Here is a 15,448-nt window from a genome sequence, read left to right on the forward strand (position 1 = left end):
CGGATGCCTTTCAAAGCCCTGTCTGAAGCTTTATATTGGGTTCATCATGGTCTCTGGGAATCTGGCACGGCCGTTCTCTATTCCATACTGCAGAATGACATAGGGGTGCGCTCCTCCAGTGGTGGTTTCAGTCATTGGTTCCAGGGCCATTTAGTGTGTGAGTTAAGCACGGAGTGAGGGTCTGGGTACCAACTCTCCTCTGGGCTTTTGTTAGCTCCTGCTAGCAAGCATCAGCTGGGATGGCAAATCCACAGGAGAGTGGTAGGGGTCCAGCAGCCCAACACAGGCCCCCTCTGGTTGCTGCAAACCCCAAAAGGATTGCCTAGCAACACTCCGTCATTCAGGCCGAAGGAAAGCTGCTCGCCCATGTCCTATCATATACATTAGCCTTGGGCTGGTGCTGGGGAACTTAGTGACTACAGTCTACCTTTCCTTTGACTCTGACTACGTATGTACCCAGACCAGACGGGTGTAGAAGGGCATGCTGGGCACCAGCGTGTCTGTGCAAGGGTGGGTTAATTTGTTTCACCTGGTAAAGCCGGCAAGCCGGGGACGCCAGAAGGGCCAGGCAGGCCCTGGATGCCTTCATCTCCTTTAAGTCCTGGGAGGCCTGGCATACCGGGGTCTCCAGGATAACCTGGCATTGTGATGAAAAAAAAAAAGCAGTAAGCAAACCCAGAGGAAGACCACAAATGCCACCGAATGCCTAAGAAGGGTTGCAAGGAGATGTCCTCAGGGTAGAAGTCTCTTTCTTGCCCTTCACAGGTCTCCCAGATGCTAATGGCCTTGCGTGATCATGGGCCAACTGGAGCTAAGGCTCCACTAGTGTTCAGAACTGGTCTGGCCAGGGCTAACCTTCCACGGTAAGATCTGATAAGTACTAGGAACGTTCTTCTACTATTAACCTGCTGTCATGCCTTAAACGTCTACCATCTGGATTAAGGTGTTGAAGTCTACTATTCATGTTATGCCCATAGGTTCCCGGGAAGTCACTGTCAATCATTGACACCTGGGCTTCAATGAGTTTACCGGACAGGACATGGGCCAGAGAGGATGAGAGGGGAGAAATAATTTCAGAGATCGAAGCAGAAGAGATACAGTAGCAGAAGCCTTTGCCCAAGCAAGCAGTCGCTGGAGACACGGGGCATAGAGATGTTGGGAGAAGGCAATGGGAACAGTTGGATACTTTCCCACCTCCTATGCAATTGTCAAACCCAAGCATGCATGGGATCACGCAGATGAGACCCCAAGTGTCCCATAGTATCAGGCTGAAGTCAGCCTCGCTGGTGAGGATATCAATTTTCAGCAAGCCCAGGCCCAGTCCGACCAAAACCCTAGTCTTAGTGGACCCAGCACAAACACAGAGTGTAGGCCTTGGCTTCTTTGCCCAAAGACATTAGAGTTAGCTTCACTTCCCAAGTACAGGACCCCTGAGGGACCCCTGAGGGCACTGGCTTCAGCAGCAATCCAGTGGCTGACAAAGTACCCTCTTAACAATTACAGGGACTATAGAATGTAACCCCTGGTCCTTTATTTTTCACTCTAATCAATGAAAAGTTGCACCTGAGATCACAGCACCGTCTGTATCAATGAAAACATCTGGGCCCGGCAGGCCAATGGCACCCTGTTCACCCTGTAAAGATTCAGTTGGTTAAACACAAATGAATGTTTGTGACCTTATCGCTCAAGCTCTATGTGCCCTCAAAGCCATTCCTCGGGAAAATAAAAGCTTTCTCCTTCTGCAACCCCTGATTCCCAGGGCCAACTAGTGCACAGTTCAATAAATTTCAGGTGAAGGCAGCGCAAAGCAGGCCAGGGGCCTGACACTCAATTTGCAAACCTGTCAAAAATAAGGGATCCCAATTTTATTTGGCAACCTGACTCCCAGATCATCTGCTTCTGGGCCTGGGACGCAGATCCCCAAAATAGACAACGTTGCTGCACCAAAGAGGTGCAAAGGAAGGGGCAGTTTCAACTTTTCCCCCCCACTCTAAGCAGGCCCAGGACTCTGCTACCGTCACTGGCCTTGTTAGTGGATGATTTCAGGCAGAGGAAGTCAAAGGAGTCCTAAGTCCCCCCAAAAAGGGGGATTCAGGTATGAGAATCAGATACAGTGGCATATCCCGGAGGAGTGGTAGGAGCTGCCTGTCCCTGGTACAGGCGATAAGGGGATGCATTGTCTGTAGAGAATTTAAAAACAACCATAAAACCAAAAATTTGGCCGTTCTAAACAATGTCAATAGTAGAACATTCCTCCTTGTAGAGATGGATTTGCTCCCGCAGCCCTTCCCCGCCCCTTGCTATTAGTCTACTCCGATCAAGCAGTATCTAAGGTAAGGAAGGCTTATTGGGTTTGTGTGTTCAGAGTACGGTTCGTGCACTTCGCATGAAAAGAGTAACATTTAAAGTGTTAAAATAGTGAAAGAATACTTCATCTCATAGGTAGACATTTGCTATGGTCCAGGTGTTTGCATCCCCCCCTGCCCCCAATTCATTTTGAAAACCAAATGCCCAAAGTGATGGTATTAGGAGGTGGGGCCTTTGGAAGGGGATCAGGTCGTGAGCACTGAGCCCCCGCGATTGGGACTAGTGCCTTTATAAGAGGAGGCCAAGAGAGCTAGCTTGCCCCTTCCACCATGTGAGGACACAGTGAGAAGTCAGTGACCCGGAAGGGGACCCTCACTCAACCATGCTGGCACCCTGATCTCGGGCTTCCGGCCTCCAGATCTGTGAGGAATAATTTTCTGTTTTTTTATAAGCCAGCCCATCTCTGATAGTTTCTTAGAGCGGCCAAATGGACTAAACAGCATTTATGGGAATTCTTCACCCTTCCACCACCCCAATCCTGGATTTTCACTTCCCAACAACATTACCTTAATTCCTGGGAATCCATTAAGCCCAGGGAAACCTGAGGACCCCTTCTTGCCCTGTGACAAAAACACAGTTACAACTAAGTCGAATGTCTAATAGCATAAGAGGGACTGGTCTTTGGACGAGACCAGGGCAAAATGGCACAGGGATCTTGGTTGGCCTTCCAGGGTATGCACGGATTCTACCTGACTCTGGAGGGTATACAATGTTCCAGAAGGCAATATGGCATGAGGTAGCCAACCTGCCTGTTAGGAGGTATATGGGCCCCAAGGCTAGGGATACAATACAAGCAGGCTGGCCTGGCTAGCCCCTGAGAACACAATAAAGAAGTAGGACCATGGCACAGCACTGGATTGGTCAACACTGGATTACTCAGCTCCGTGGGTGAAGACAAAAGAAGAGAGCAGCTGAGATTATACCCATCAAAGGGAAGTGGACAATTTGTATTATAAGCAGTGGCTCCCTCTGGACCGATGGCCATGTTAAGTAAAGCAAGGGGGTCTTTTGATGAGAACGTTACATGCAGGCTTTTAGTGAAATTAACCAAAAGTACCTGACTCCCTGGAGGGCCTTGGAGTCCTTCTAAACCCATGGGACCCTGTAAAGAGAATGGAACCACCTTAGAAAGATTAATAGCCCTCACTAGAAAAAGCCAATAGACCTACATAACAAAGCTTTCCCACTGAGTTCAGAACTTAGCCAGCTCCTAAAATCAGGTAAGAGAATGTCCCTAGACCTAGCTTAATGACTTCTTTCTAAGCACTAATCCGTCAAGCTGAATAGCCACACAGAGCAATTTTAAAGAGCAAAATAAATGGAAACATTTTAAGTACTGGGTGGAATTTGGTAGAAAGGCTGGGTGGTATTATACTTAGTCTGCATTAGTTCCAAGTCATGACATTTTTAAATAGATTGTGGGAGGGCCTCTTGTCTCTCACCCCAACTGCATTCTTTGCTGGTGATTATGTCTTTTCAAGACAAGGGAGTAGAGAAAAGTAGAGAAATAAATGGCAGGGTAAAGGGCAAACATTGCCGAACACTCAAAAGATTCTTAACGAGCTTTGTGACTAAGCCAAAATCACAGTTCTCTAACTGTTACCTCTTTAAGGCTAAGGTTGGCCAATTGCTTATAGCCTAACACCTAAGTGCCTGAAGCATTTAGAATCACAAAGGCTAACAATTATTTCTGCACTTGAAGAGGGGTTATTACTGGAAATTGTTGACTGCAGATGTCGCTCACTATGTTCTAGACCATCCCAGGCTTGTTTCTGTCCTATGAAGATTCTACTTGGTCCTCTTTCCCTTCTATAGCATGTGCACCCTAGCCCATGTTCCCCCAGGACAGAAGGTAGTGAAGGCAAGACGACGCTCACCCCATCATTAGCCCAGAACACAATTCTCTATAATGACAAGGAAAAGAAGTTAGCTGAGGAGTAATTCCTTATTCAAGAGAGCCACTAAGTCAAGGAAATGGGGGCAAAGTGAAAAGGAGGAGGTCTGAGGGACCTGGCAGAAGGTTGAGGAAGAGAAATAAGAGAAGCTTCGGTGGCCATCCAGTTATACAACATAAAGATGCGAACAGGACAAAAAAATGGACCCAAAGGACCGGATAACCTGACAGGCCTGGACAAGCAACATTCTAGGTTCATACCCTAGGTCCTGGCAAACCAGGGATTCCCTTTTCTCCCTTTTCTCCAGCAGTTCCGAATCCCTACAGGAAAAAAAAAAAAGAAATCAGAAGTTATAACATCCATTTCCTCATAAGTCTCCTGGCTCCATCCAAAGCAGGGAGGTAACCTGGAATCAATGCCGTTGCCATTGGGGGGGGGCTCACCACACTGTCTCTTGTCACTGCCTGAGAAGCCCATAAGGCCTAAGAAGAGTTTGGACCATTCATTCAAGGTTCCCTCTTGGTTTTAGAAGTAATGTCTTGTCCCCCTGAACATGATTACATGTATTCATAGCCACGTGGAGTACCAGCATAGAAATGATTAAATATCTAACTTCATTGGTTTGGCAGACGGGGAGACTAACACTCAGAACACTTCAGCACCTTGTATGGGTTACAGAATGGATGAGCCAGCCGGGTCTTCAAACTTCCATTCCAAGGCCCTTTGTATGAGAAACAGGCTGCCTTCTACCACCTAGGAGCTTGTTTCTTTGACCCTCAAATGAAGAATTGTGTCACTCCTTGGGGGTCAATACTAGAGGGAAGAGCTTTTGCCCTTGGGAGGCATGATGGCTACGTCATCCTTTTCGGTGGGAAGGATTACTTCTATCTAGGTGTGGTCTAGGCCCTGCGGGCCCTAGCAGCACCCCAAAGGGCACGATGAGATGGTCTTCAGCCCCTCTTGCCCTGCTCACAGGAGGTGAGGGCTTCGTTGCCATGGGCATGACCTGGAGAGTCTCTAGGGACAAGCAGAAATCCAAAAAGCAGAGTGAGTGAGAACGCTTTCTTCTGGGTCCAAGGCAAGCACATTCTCGGCCCTTGAGATACGGAAGAGTTCACTACCAAAGTGGATAATGTCTTTCATGGCAAACTTTGCCGAGGCCATTTTGTTGTTATTGTTTAAATGTGGAATTTCTTTTTTTTTTCTTTTTAGATTTTATTTATTTATTGGACAGAGAGAGACACAGCGAGAGAGGGAACACCAGCAGAGGGAGTGGGAGAGGGAGAAGCAGGCTTCCCGCAGAGCAGGGAGCCCGATGTGGGGCTCAATGCCAGGATCCTGGGATCATGACCTGAGCCGAAGACAGACGCTTAACGACTGAGCCACCCAGGCGCCCCTAAACGTGAAATTTCTGGAGCATAGGTTTTGGCAAACAACATTTAGGCCTATTGTAAGAGTGAAGGAGGCAGTGACGCTTTCTCGAATGCGAGCTTGTGAAAGACAGTAAATGTTGTGTCGCGTCTCCTGTCACCCTCTTGATGTGACCTGCCTCAGCTGGTTGTGCAGCCAATGCTTGAATCCCACTTCCAGTGTTTTCTTCCTCTTATATACTCAGAGCATTCCCATGGGTACTGAAAGCGGGCTGAATAGCCCTTAGCTTTCTAAGCCCCAGTGGGTTTTTTTGATTGCTGTTGTTTTTAATGTAGGGTTTTTGTGTGTGTGTGTGGCTTTTTATTGTGGGGTGGAGGGTGGAGTGCGCGTCTGGGAAGGGTCTAGTTCAAAGCAGACTTTGGTTCCCGCCCATCTTTCTTTTTTTCCTTCTTCTATAGCTTTGCGTCACATGGCTCAGACCCCACGCTGAATAGGATTTCTATTTGAAAGGCCTGTGGGTCAAGCTGAACACAAATTTATTTGAAATCTTAGGGCTGCATCTCAAATTGGAAACCAAGGCATCCTGCCACCCGGTGGAACATGTCTCTGGGCCTCCAAAGCCAGGCGCCATGCGGCCTTCCCTGACCTGTCCACGGCAGGTGTGGCAGCCCACACGGCCCCAGACTCTTACCAGCACGGAGATGGCTCATGAGGGGAAGTCTGTAAGCAGGAGGTCTCCACCACACTCACTTCCATCTCCTCTAAGACGCGCTACTACACACCAAACACACACAAGGTCGCTCCATACGTCCTTGTTGAATTACACAGAATGACCCAGAGAACAAAGCAAGAAGTGAAGCAGGTCCAGGAACTCTCATGCTGTCTACCTGTCTTGCCTGCAGTTGCAAAGACAAGAGGACTTTGTCCTTCTGCTTCAGAAAGCAGAAGGGGGTGGTGGGGCACCTGGGTGGCTCAGTCGGTGAAGCATCTGCCTTCGGCTCAGGTCATGATCCTGGGGTCTCGGGATCAAGTCCCACATCGGGCTCCCTGTTCAGCAGGGGTAGTCTGCTTCTCCTTCTCCCTCTGCTCCTCCCCCCTGCTCTTGCACACACACACTCTCTCTTTTTCTCTCTCAAATAAATAATTTTAAAAAATAAATAAATGAAAGAAAGAAAGAAAGAAAGCAGAGAGGGTTTCTGGACTCTCGCTTTCTCAGAGAGCTTGTGCTACCATGTGTGTAAAAATAAATACCTAAAAAGTTTAAGAAGGAAAAAAAATCAAAGAAACTTCTTTGTGTGCGGCAGGGGAGGTTAAAGCCAATGAAACAGACGTGACTTGGCAAGATACTGGGCTGTGGGTTCAGTCTGTCTCCAGACCGGGCAGGGAGGCACCGTACAGGGCCCTGCTGACCAAGTTGTTCTAGCAAGACGTCCTGGGACCCTGCCGCGTCACAGTCAGGGCTTGCCAGGAGCTTTCTGTCCTGTACCCACTGCTCCCAAACCCCTTCTCACCCGCGTCCAGGAAAGCCTCTTTAGAGCCCTAGCTTAGCTGTTGCGAGGCCTACTGGCTACTGGCTAGGGCCCTGGTCTCCTGCTATTTTTGGTTCAAGCATATTTAATGGCTCTGCAAAAACTCAAGTTCAGCCACGTGGCCAGGAGTGGGGGGGTACGTAGTCCCTGAGGCAGGGTGAGGCGGGTGGGACAAGGGGCAGGAGAGCCGAGATCGCTAGGCTGGAGCCAGGGGCTGTCAGCCCCGCGGCCCAGCGACGGCCACTTCAGCCACGGGTCCTCAGAGGTATGCTCGCCCGAGAGGCAGGCCACCACGCAGCCCCCTTCTGCCCAAGCTTCTCCCCCGACCCCAAGCCGGCTCCCCATGGCCCCAGCTGAGCCAGCGGAGATGGCTACACCCACCTGCACTACTAGAGCGGCTTCTTGAACCGGGAAAGGGGGAGCCTGGATGGGTCTCCGTCTCACGACCTTGAGATTGTGACCCTGAGCTGAAATCAGGAGTCAGACGCTTAACTGACTGAACCCCCCAGGGGCCCTGTAACTATGCTTTTAAAAAGTTCTTATCTCTTAGAAATACTGGAGTCTTTTATGTTGAAATAAGTCTGTTATTTGCTTCAGCTTGGCTGAGTTGTTAAATGTCAAAGCTGAATGATAAGTACACAGCGGGAGCATTATGTCATTCTCTCTTCCTGGTATTTGTTTAAAATGCTCCATAATAACAAGTTTATTTAATTTTTTTTACATTTTCAATCCATGCACTTCTCTTCATTTTCATTGCTATCACCAGAGTGCAAACTGCCCCCTCTTCTCCCCTGGCCTGATGTAGTCGTCTCTGTTTGCTGCTTCAGCCTCCCCTCATCCTCCACACCCCCACCCCTAACCCCTGCCAGAGTGATCTTCTTAAAAATGCAAGTTGGGGGGGGGCGCCTGGGTGGCTCAGTCCGTTCAGCATTGGATGCTTCATTTTGGCTCTGGTCATGATCTCAGGGTCTTGAGATCAAGCCCCCCCCCAGGCTGACTTCACACTCAGCGGGGAGTCTGCTTGAGAGTCTCTCCCTCTCCCCCTACCCCTTCCCCAGCTTGTGCTCTCTCTCACTCTCTCTAAAATAAGTAAATAAGCCTTTAATAAAAATGCAAATTAAAGGGGTGCTGGGTGCATCTGCTCAGGTCATGATCCCAGGGTCCTAGATCAAGCCCTGCATCCCATGGGCTCCTTGCTCAGTAGGGCGTCTGCTTCTCTCTCTCCCTCTGCCCCTTTACCCCCCCCACCGCCCCGTGCTCAGGCTCTCTCTCAAAGAAATCAATAAAATCTTTTAAAAAAATGCAAGTTAGAGCCTTCCGATGGCTTCCCATTCCACTGAACCTAAAAGCCACATTCGACCTATAAAGGGCTCCATGCTGTGGCTCTGGCCCTGGCTCAGTCTATTCCACCCGCTTTCTCTCTTGCTTTTGCTGCAAAGCCATGAGCGTTTTCCAACCTCAGGGTCTTGGCACTTGCGGTTCCTTTGGCAGAAAATGCTCTTCCTGATCTTCACAGGATTTACTTCTTCATAATGTGCACTTCCTCAGAGAGGCCCTTCGTGATCGCTCTGCCCAAAGTAGCCCACCCCATTCTCACTCCAAGCTCCATCGCTTTACCCTTTCTTTAACTTTCTATGTACCACTTATTATGATACAAGCTTGTTCTTGATTCATTTGTTTACTTGCTCATTGCATCTCCTTCCCTCACTTCCCCATTAGAATGAACTCTCCTCAAGGACAAGAACTTTTAAGTCTTTGACTGTTCTTCACTGTTGTCTAGCCGAATGCCTGGCACCTAGGTATCCTTCAAAAGGTATGTGTTGAGTGAACGACGCTAAAATACAATGGCAGATAGGAGAGTGAAGATAGGATTACTAAAATTAAGCACTATTCACTGAACAATTGATACATGCCAGGCACCCGAAGTCCTTTCCCGCACATGTTATCTCATTTAATCCTCATAACGAAGACATTATCATCCCCCCTCCCTTTTTGGAGGGAAACTGGAACTCAGGAAGGTTAAGAAACTTGTCCAAGGTCACATAGCTAGAGATTGGTGAAATCAGAAGTCAATCTTAGGTCTGTTTTCATTCTAGAGCTTGAGCTAATAACTGCTAAGAGCTAATAACTAGCCTTGTGAAGAACCATGCTAAGGTCCCCATGGGTTCGAGAAAGAAGAACATTTCCTTAAATGCCTTCTAATAATGAAGGTGGTACAGTGCTCTACAACAAGCACAGGAAGAGGTCTTCCTGTTAGCCTGCTACTGCTACAGCTTTTGTCCGAGCAGGTCCTTGAATACATGTTGACCAAACGGGGAAACTTACCGGGGGACCTGGAGGGCCACTTATTCCTGGGAAACCCGGAAGCCCTGGTTCACCCTGGAAAATGAACCAAAGATTAGTGAGTGGCAGCAGGAAACAGTGAACATAAAGGATATGGCTCCCCTGAGCTTCTTGGGCTGAGCAGTGGACAACCAAGGGGGTATCCTGTGGCATCAGTTCCCCAGAATCCCCAACTAATACCTGCACCGGGATATCAGTTTGGGGAGCCCCTGTGGTATGGGAAATACCAAGGCCCATGGCAGGGAATGAAAACTGTTTAAAATAGAATCTCAAATGTTGAAGCTAATTGGGAGACAGAAAAGATGATCATCTGCTGTCTCTCTAGTGGAAGGAGCCATTCAGTGTGATTTCTTGTTGCAAATTCCGGGCTGCAAAGAAATCAACAGTTTGGGGGAAAGAGTAACAATTACAGTTTGGATGGGGACCCATAACACTTTAATCTGTTTTTCCTGGATATTCTAATTTACCTAGTTGTGCCATGGAAGGGCTCCCTAAGGTTTGGGCATGATCAGGGAAGCAGGCAATCTTTCACATGCTCCCAAACGGTTCCCAAATTAATGATTACTTTCTGTAAACTGGAAGAGGGCCTGGAGCTGTTGCTTCCACAAAGACAAAATTAAAGAAATGGAAGTAAACACCTTCCCCCACCAGGGTCCCTTGATCATAAGCCGAGAATCACAATTCTTAAGGGATCCTAGGAAGGAAGGGAATGCAGGTTACTGAAAGATACCTACACGCCTTAATAGCATACAGTCATTTGAATATTACGAGGTGTATACTCACTCACATCGAAATAGAGATTATAACATATCTCAGCTAAACAGGTCTATAGCTTCAGCCTTGGTATTTCGTGTCAGGCAAATTAGGGCATTTACTGCCACTTGGTGACAGTATACATTATACATTATACAGTATACATTAGGGTCAAGTTTTGAGGGCAAATAACTTCTTTAAAAAGATAACTTAAAAGCAAGCATGTATACCCTATGTGTACTGTCACAGTGCTTTGGGGACAGCATAAGTATTGAGAGTTTGGGAGTTAAGAGGGAAAAAACCCCAATTACTTAATGTTTGTTTTAAATTATTCAGTACCTTGATAATTGAATTTGAAAAACAAAAACACAAAAAATAGTACTTAAACAAATGTTCAGAAGCCCAGGCACACTCATATCCATGCACCCAAACACAGCCTTTTTAGAAAGCTTTTCACAGGGGACAACACAAAGAAGGCTTTACCCTCATTTCCAAACAAAAAAGCATGACCCAGAACCCTCTGTTCTTCTAGTTGAGTCTGGTTATCAAAGTTGAACTTTGGTATTAATAGGAAAAGGGTGGTTAGCATTTCCTATGCTTAAATATTCACTACCTTGGATCCTTTCTTCCCTTTGGGAAATCCCATAAATTCCAGCTCCCCGGTAGAGGGTGGGGGTCCTGCAGGGCCTGGGAGGCCAACATCCCCCTGTAAAATCAAAGGGAATGTTAAGCAAAGCAGAAAGGTTTGTCCTCTAGATGTCATTCACAAATAAACTGTCCATTCCTTTGGCCTCTTTACTCTCACCCTTGCCTCAGCGAGGAAACAAAATGCTTGGTACCAAGGGGTGGGAGGAATTATAAGCCTGGCCAAATGCATTCTGTACCAGCACTGCAGAGGGAAGAAGCAAGATGAATGAAAGGAAACCACAGGTTCGTGGTTGCCAGGGTCATGCATCCGAGGGTATTTAAAAGAGAGCAAAAAAGGCTTTTGAGCAAGGAGAATGGCCACCTCTTGGCAACGGCGATCAGACTCTAATTGGTCCAGTCCTTGCCAAGAGCATGAACAGAGGCAGCGAAATCTGTGTTGGAACATTGGAGGCTGGATTTGGAAGCAGTGCGATCTACAAGAGGCAGCCATGAAAGGTGGAGAGGGCAAGCTTCCAGGCTCCCAAAATCTCACAGACAGAAACAGGGGAACAAGGGAAGGGAAGTAGAAGAAAATGGTGAGAGGTTGAGGAGGAGAGATAGAGGGGATATAGAAAGAGAGACGGGAGGAGAAGGAGGAGGAGGAAGAGCAAGGGTGGAGGGAAGAGGAGAAGCAAAGAAAAACAAAGGGAAGGTGACGCAATATACGGAGCATCGGCGAAGTACCCAAGTGGAAGGAGGAGGGAATCGATTTCAACAGAGTATGTTTGTAAGACATGCACACCTCATAGGTCGGAAGCAGGGAGACTACAGTATTTGGAAGGAAAAAGACCCCAGGAGCTTACGTGTGGTGTGTGTACAAGTAGCCCCTCCCGGGATCCCACCACAGGACCCACGTGGAGTGGGAAATGCTCATTTCCCAAGGCAAAGATCCAATTCCCCTTAAAATGAGCAGGCACAGGTGTATAGCCCGAGATGTTTCTGGGAGCATATGGGATGCAGATTGTATTTTCCAAAATCTATTTACCTTGACTCCTTTCTCTCCTTGGAAACCTAACCCCATATTCCCCTAGGGAACAGGGTTGTAGGGAGGAAAAACAAAATCAATTATTAAACAAGTTCCAGGAACTTAAATTGGAATTCAGTCTTTTACCAGAAAGTGTGTTTAACCACACCAGAGTCTCTCTGGAGAAACTAGAACACTTAATGGTAGGAGGCCAAATGCCCCCAAACAAAGTATACTTACATCAGGACCAGGGAAGCCGGGGGGACCTGGAGGACCCTATATTAAAAATGAAAGGAACGAGCACTTGTTAGTTCAGACAAAAAGAACCTGGGCGTGTGAAGAGTCACTGGAGATGAGTTTCCCACCCCCCTCAGTATATTCTCGCTTTAGCGCAGCAAACTGTAGCTCCCTCTCTCATGGTGCCCTCCCCTTTTCTTAAATCTCCTTTGAAATCTCCCAAATTGGCCTGATAACCATGTCCATGCTAAGGTGGTAAAGACTCATGCATCGTTCCTCCCAATAGGCTAGACATTTAAAAAATAATGGCCTTGGGCAAAGCTAAACCAAAGTAATCAGTGGTGAGATTTCATGCACCGGAGAAAGAACATTCTGGAAACAGGTCTTTCCCAGAACCACATGGGGATAACTGGCTATGTTCTTTCTATAATGGTGAGGGCAAATAGGTTTGGTGTCCTCAGGATAGGTAGGTAGCCCTGCCCAAGGTGCAGTAATGGAGAAGAATTCCGAAGCTGCTTCTGTGTTCAGGGTGGGTGATGGTGGTGACAGTGTGATTAATTAGCAGGGTCTGTCATGGGCGAGGGGGTGGAAGGTGTAAATAGGTGTGCCAGGCAGCTGCCATCCCTGGGCTGTACTTTAGGTTGAGCTAGAGTCGGAGGCTTGGGAGGCACAGAGTGGAGGTCAGAAAGACTGTGATAATTACAACAAACAGCCCCTTCCAAGAGAATGCGTCACTTAAATCCTCCATGAATGGAGGCTGCCTTTTCCAACAGGAAAGCCTACACAGGCTTATATTTAATCCGTGGCCCGGTAGGGAAAGCATTCATGTGAGTATTGTGATCATGTGGCCTTTTACGTTGGTCTTACCTGCAATCCTGGTGGTCCCATGGGTCCTACCGCTCCTGGGGACCCAGGTGCTCCTGGTGGACCCTAGAGAGGAAAGTTTTTACGAAGGTCAGAAAAAAAAGACAGTTTCTCAAGAAAAGTGAAAATATACGTCCACAAGAGTTGCACAAGACTATTCATAGCAACTTTATTCATAGTAGAAAATAATTGGAACTGTCCCAGGTATCCACTGGTATGAGGACTGATAAATAACTGATACATCTATACAGTGGAATAAATATTCAACAATAAAAAGTAACAACCTACTAATATATGTTACAATGTGGATGAAGCTCAAAAGCATTGTGCTAAGTGAAAGAAACCAGACCCCCCCCAAAGGCTACGTATTATATTATTTTCTTTATATAAAGTTCTAGAGTGGGAGAAACTAACTATGTTGGAGAGAAATCGGAACAGTGGTTTCCTTTGGGTGGGGGCAGAGATTGACTGGGAAGGGACAGAAGGGGGCTTTCTGGGGTGATGAGAATGTTCTATACTTTAAGATGGGTTTGGGTTACAGAGGAATACGTCTTTGCCAAACTCAGCAAATGTACCATTTAAGATGTGTTTATTTCATTGTATGTAACCTTTATATAAAAAGAAAAACTGCAAAGACATATTGAAGTCTAGCTAATGATAGGGATTCTGTAGTATTTAGAGGTAAGAGTACTATTCTCTGCAATTTACTTTGAAATGCATCAACCATAAGACTGATTGATGGATGGATAGAGATGGATAGATGGATAGAAGTGGGATAAAGCAAGTATAGTAAAACTTTAATGGTGTGGGTGTTCCCGGCAAAATCCATTCCCCTTTGCTCTATATTTGAAAAAATTTTGTATTAAAGTGATATAAAAAACAAAAACTTCAAAAGAAAGCAAAACACTTAGTCAACATCAAATAAAGTAGACCTTGGGACAAAGAGTATTACCAGAGATGAAGAGGGGGCACTTTGCCATGATAAACTAAGTCAGCTCATCAAGAACACAGAACAATCTTAGATGTATGTGCATCTAATAGCGTAGCTTCAAAACACAGGAAACAAAATCTGATGGAACTGCAAGGAGAAATAAACAAATCTGCAACTAGAGTTGGAGAATTTTAACATCCCCCCCTCAGTAATTAATAGAACAACGAAATTAAAAAAAAAATCAGTAAGGACACAGAAGACCTAAACAATGCCGTCAACTACCTTGACCTGATGGACATTTTTTAGATCACTTTACCCCAAAGCAGCAGAACACATATTCTCTTTAAGCGCATACGACACATTCACCGAGACAGTTTCGCACGCTGAGCCATGAAACAAACCTCAACAGATTTAAAAGAATTGAAACCATACGGAGTGTTGACCCAAACTGCACTGAGATCAAAGTAGAAATCAACCATATAAAGATAGTGGGGCAGCTGCCAAATATCGGGAAATTAAACGACGCACATTTCCGTGGGTCAAAGAGAAACGCAGAAGGGAAACAAGAAACTGTTTGAAACTTAATTGCCAGGGACAGTATTACAAGCAAGACAATAAAATCTGAAGAGAAAGATGGTATGGGAAAATGGATGGCCCGATGAAAATGGGGGGACGGTGATGAGGGGATAGGTAAGGGATGGAGAGGCTAAGCGAAGTCATGAGAAAATAGGGGTTCAGAGGGCCCCCAGGAAACAGAACACTTCTTCGACAAAATAACCTGGGGTCCCCTTACTGATCACAAATCTCTTATTCAGCCACCAAATCATCCTCCCCTGATCTAAAGGATTTATTGATCATGCCTGTCAACACTGCTGACGAACACTTGTACCTTTGTGGGCAAAGCAATGAATCCCTAGGAGAAGCTAGGCAGACAACAACGTGGATGTGATTCTGCAAATGTAGGTAACACACCCTCTAAGCCAGTGCTGTCTGGTGCTAGGGACCCATCCGCTCTTGGTCTTCACTCACCTCTGTTCGCGTGTGTGCTTGCACACATCCTGTTTCTTGTCTACCTCCTCCAACACTGCTCTCTCTGTTTAGAAAGCTTCCTCCCATTGCCAGCCAGCCCAAACATCACCCGCAGTTCTCAGAGGCTATCTTCTCCATCTTAGATATAAAGTCTCCCGTGATGTATCCTTAGGCAGACAGCATCTCTTCCTCCAAGTTGGTGAGGAATTATTTTTTCCATTTCTTTTTTCCCCCCAAGATTTTATTTATTTATTTGACAGAGAGAGCCAGCACACAAGCAGGGGGAGCGGCAGGCAGAGGGAGAAGCAGACTCCCCACTGAGCAGGGAGCCCCACGAGGGGCTTGATCCCAGGACCCCAAGATCATGACCTGAGCCGAAGACAGACGCTTAACCGACTGAGCCACCCAGGCGTCCCTGGTGAGGAATTCTTATGCCACGGTCCTACTAGTTTTTCACATCTTGGTGTGTGTGTTGGGG

The 15,448-nt window shown here is 46.9% G+C and overlaps 1 protein-coding gene across 3 annotated transcripts in view; it reads right to left on the reverse strand.

Annotated features, from left to right (window-relative positions):
* The window catches only part of COL4A6 (collagen type IV alpha 6 chain), a 271,356-nt gene that overhangs the window by 32,244 nt on the left and 223,664 nt on the right, over positions 1–15,448 (reverse strand). For all 3 annotated transcript variants that reach the window (XM_034650007.1, XM_034650008.1, XM_034650006.1), the window contains 10 exons: positions 13,014–13,076; positions 12,150–12,185; positions 11,931–11,972; positions 10,872–10,964; positions 9,488–9,541; positions 4,523–4,582; positions 3,425–3,469; positions 2,874–2,927; positions 1,564–1,633; positions 530–637 (listed from right to left, as the gene is read on the reverse strand). In XM_034650007.1, coding sequence (XP_034505898.1) covers positions 530–637; positions 1,564–1,633; positions 2,874–2,927; positions 3,425–3,469; positions 4,523–4,582; positions 9,488–9,541; positions 10,872–10,964; positions 11,931–11,972; positions 12,150–12,185; positions 13,014–13,076 — 625 coding nt within the window. The remainder of the gene's footprint in view (positions 1–529; positions 638–1,563; positions 1,634–2,873; positions 2,928–3,424; positions 3,470–4,522; positions 4,583–9,487; positions 9,542–10,871; positions 10,965–11,930; positions 11,973–12,149; positions 12,186–13,013; positions 13,077–15,448) is intronic.

Source organism: Ailuropoda melanoleuca, chromosome X, assembly GCF_002007445.2.
Source record: "Ailuropoda melanoleuca isolate Jingjing chromosome X, ASM200744v2, whole genome shotgun sequence".
NCBI classification, from domain to species: Eukaryota; Metazoa; Chordata; class Mammalia; order Carnivora; family Ursidae; genus Ailuropoda; species Ailuropoda melanoleuca.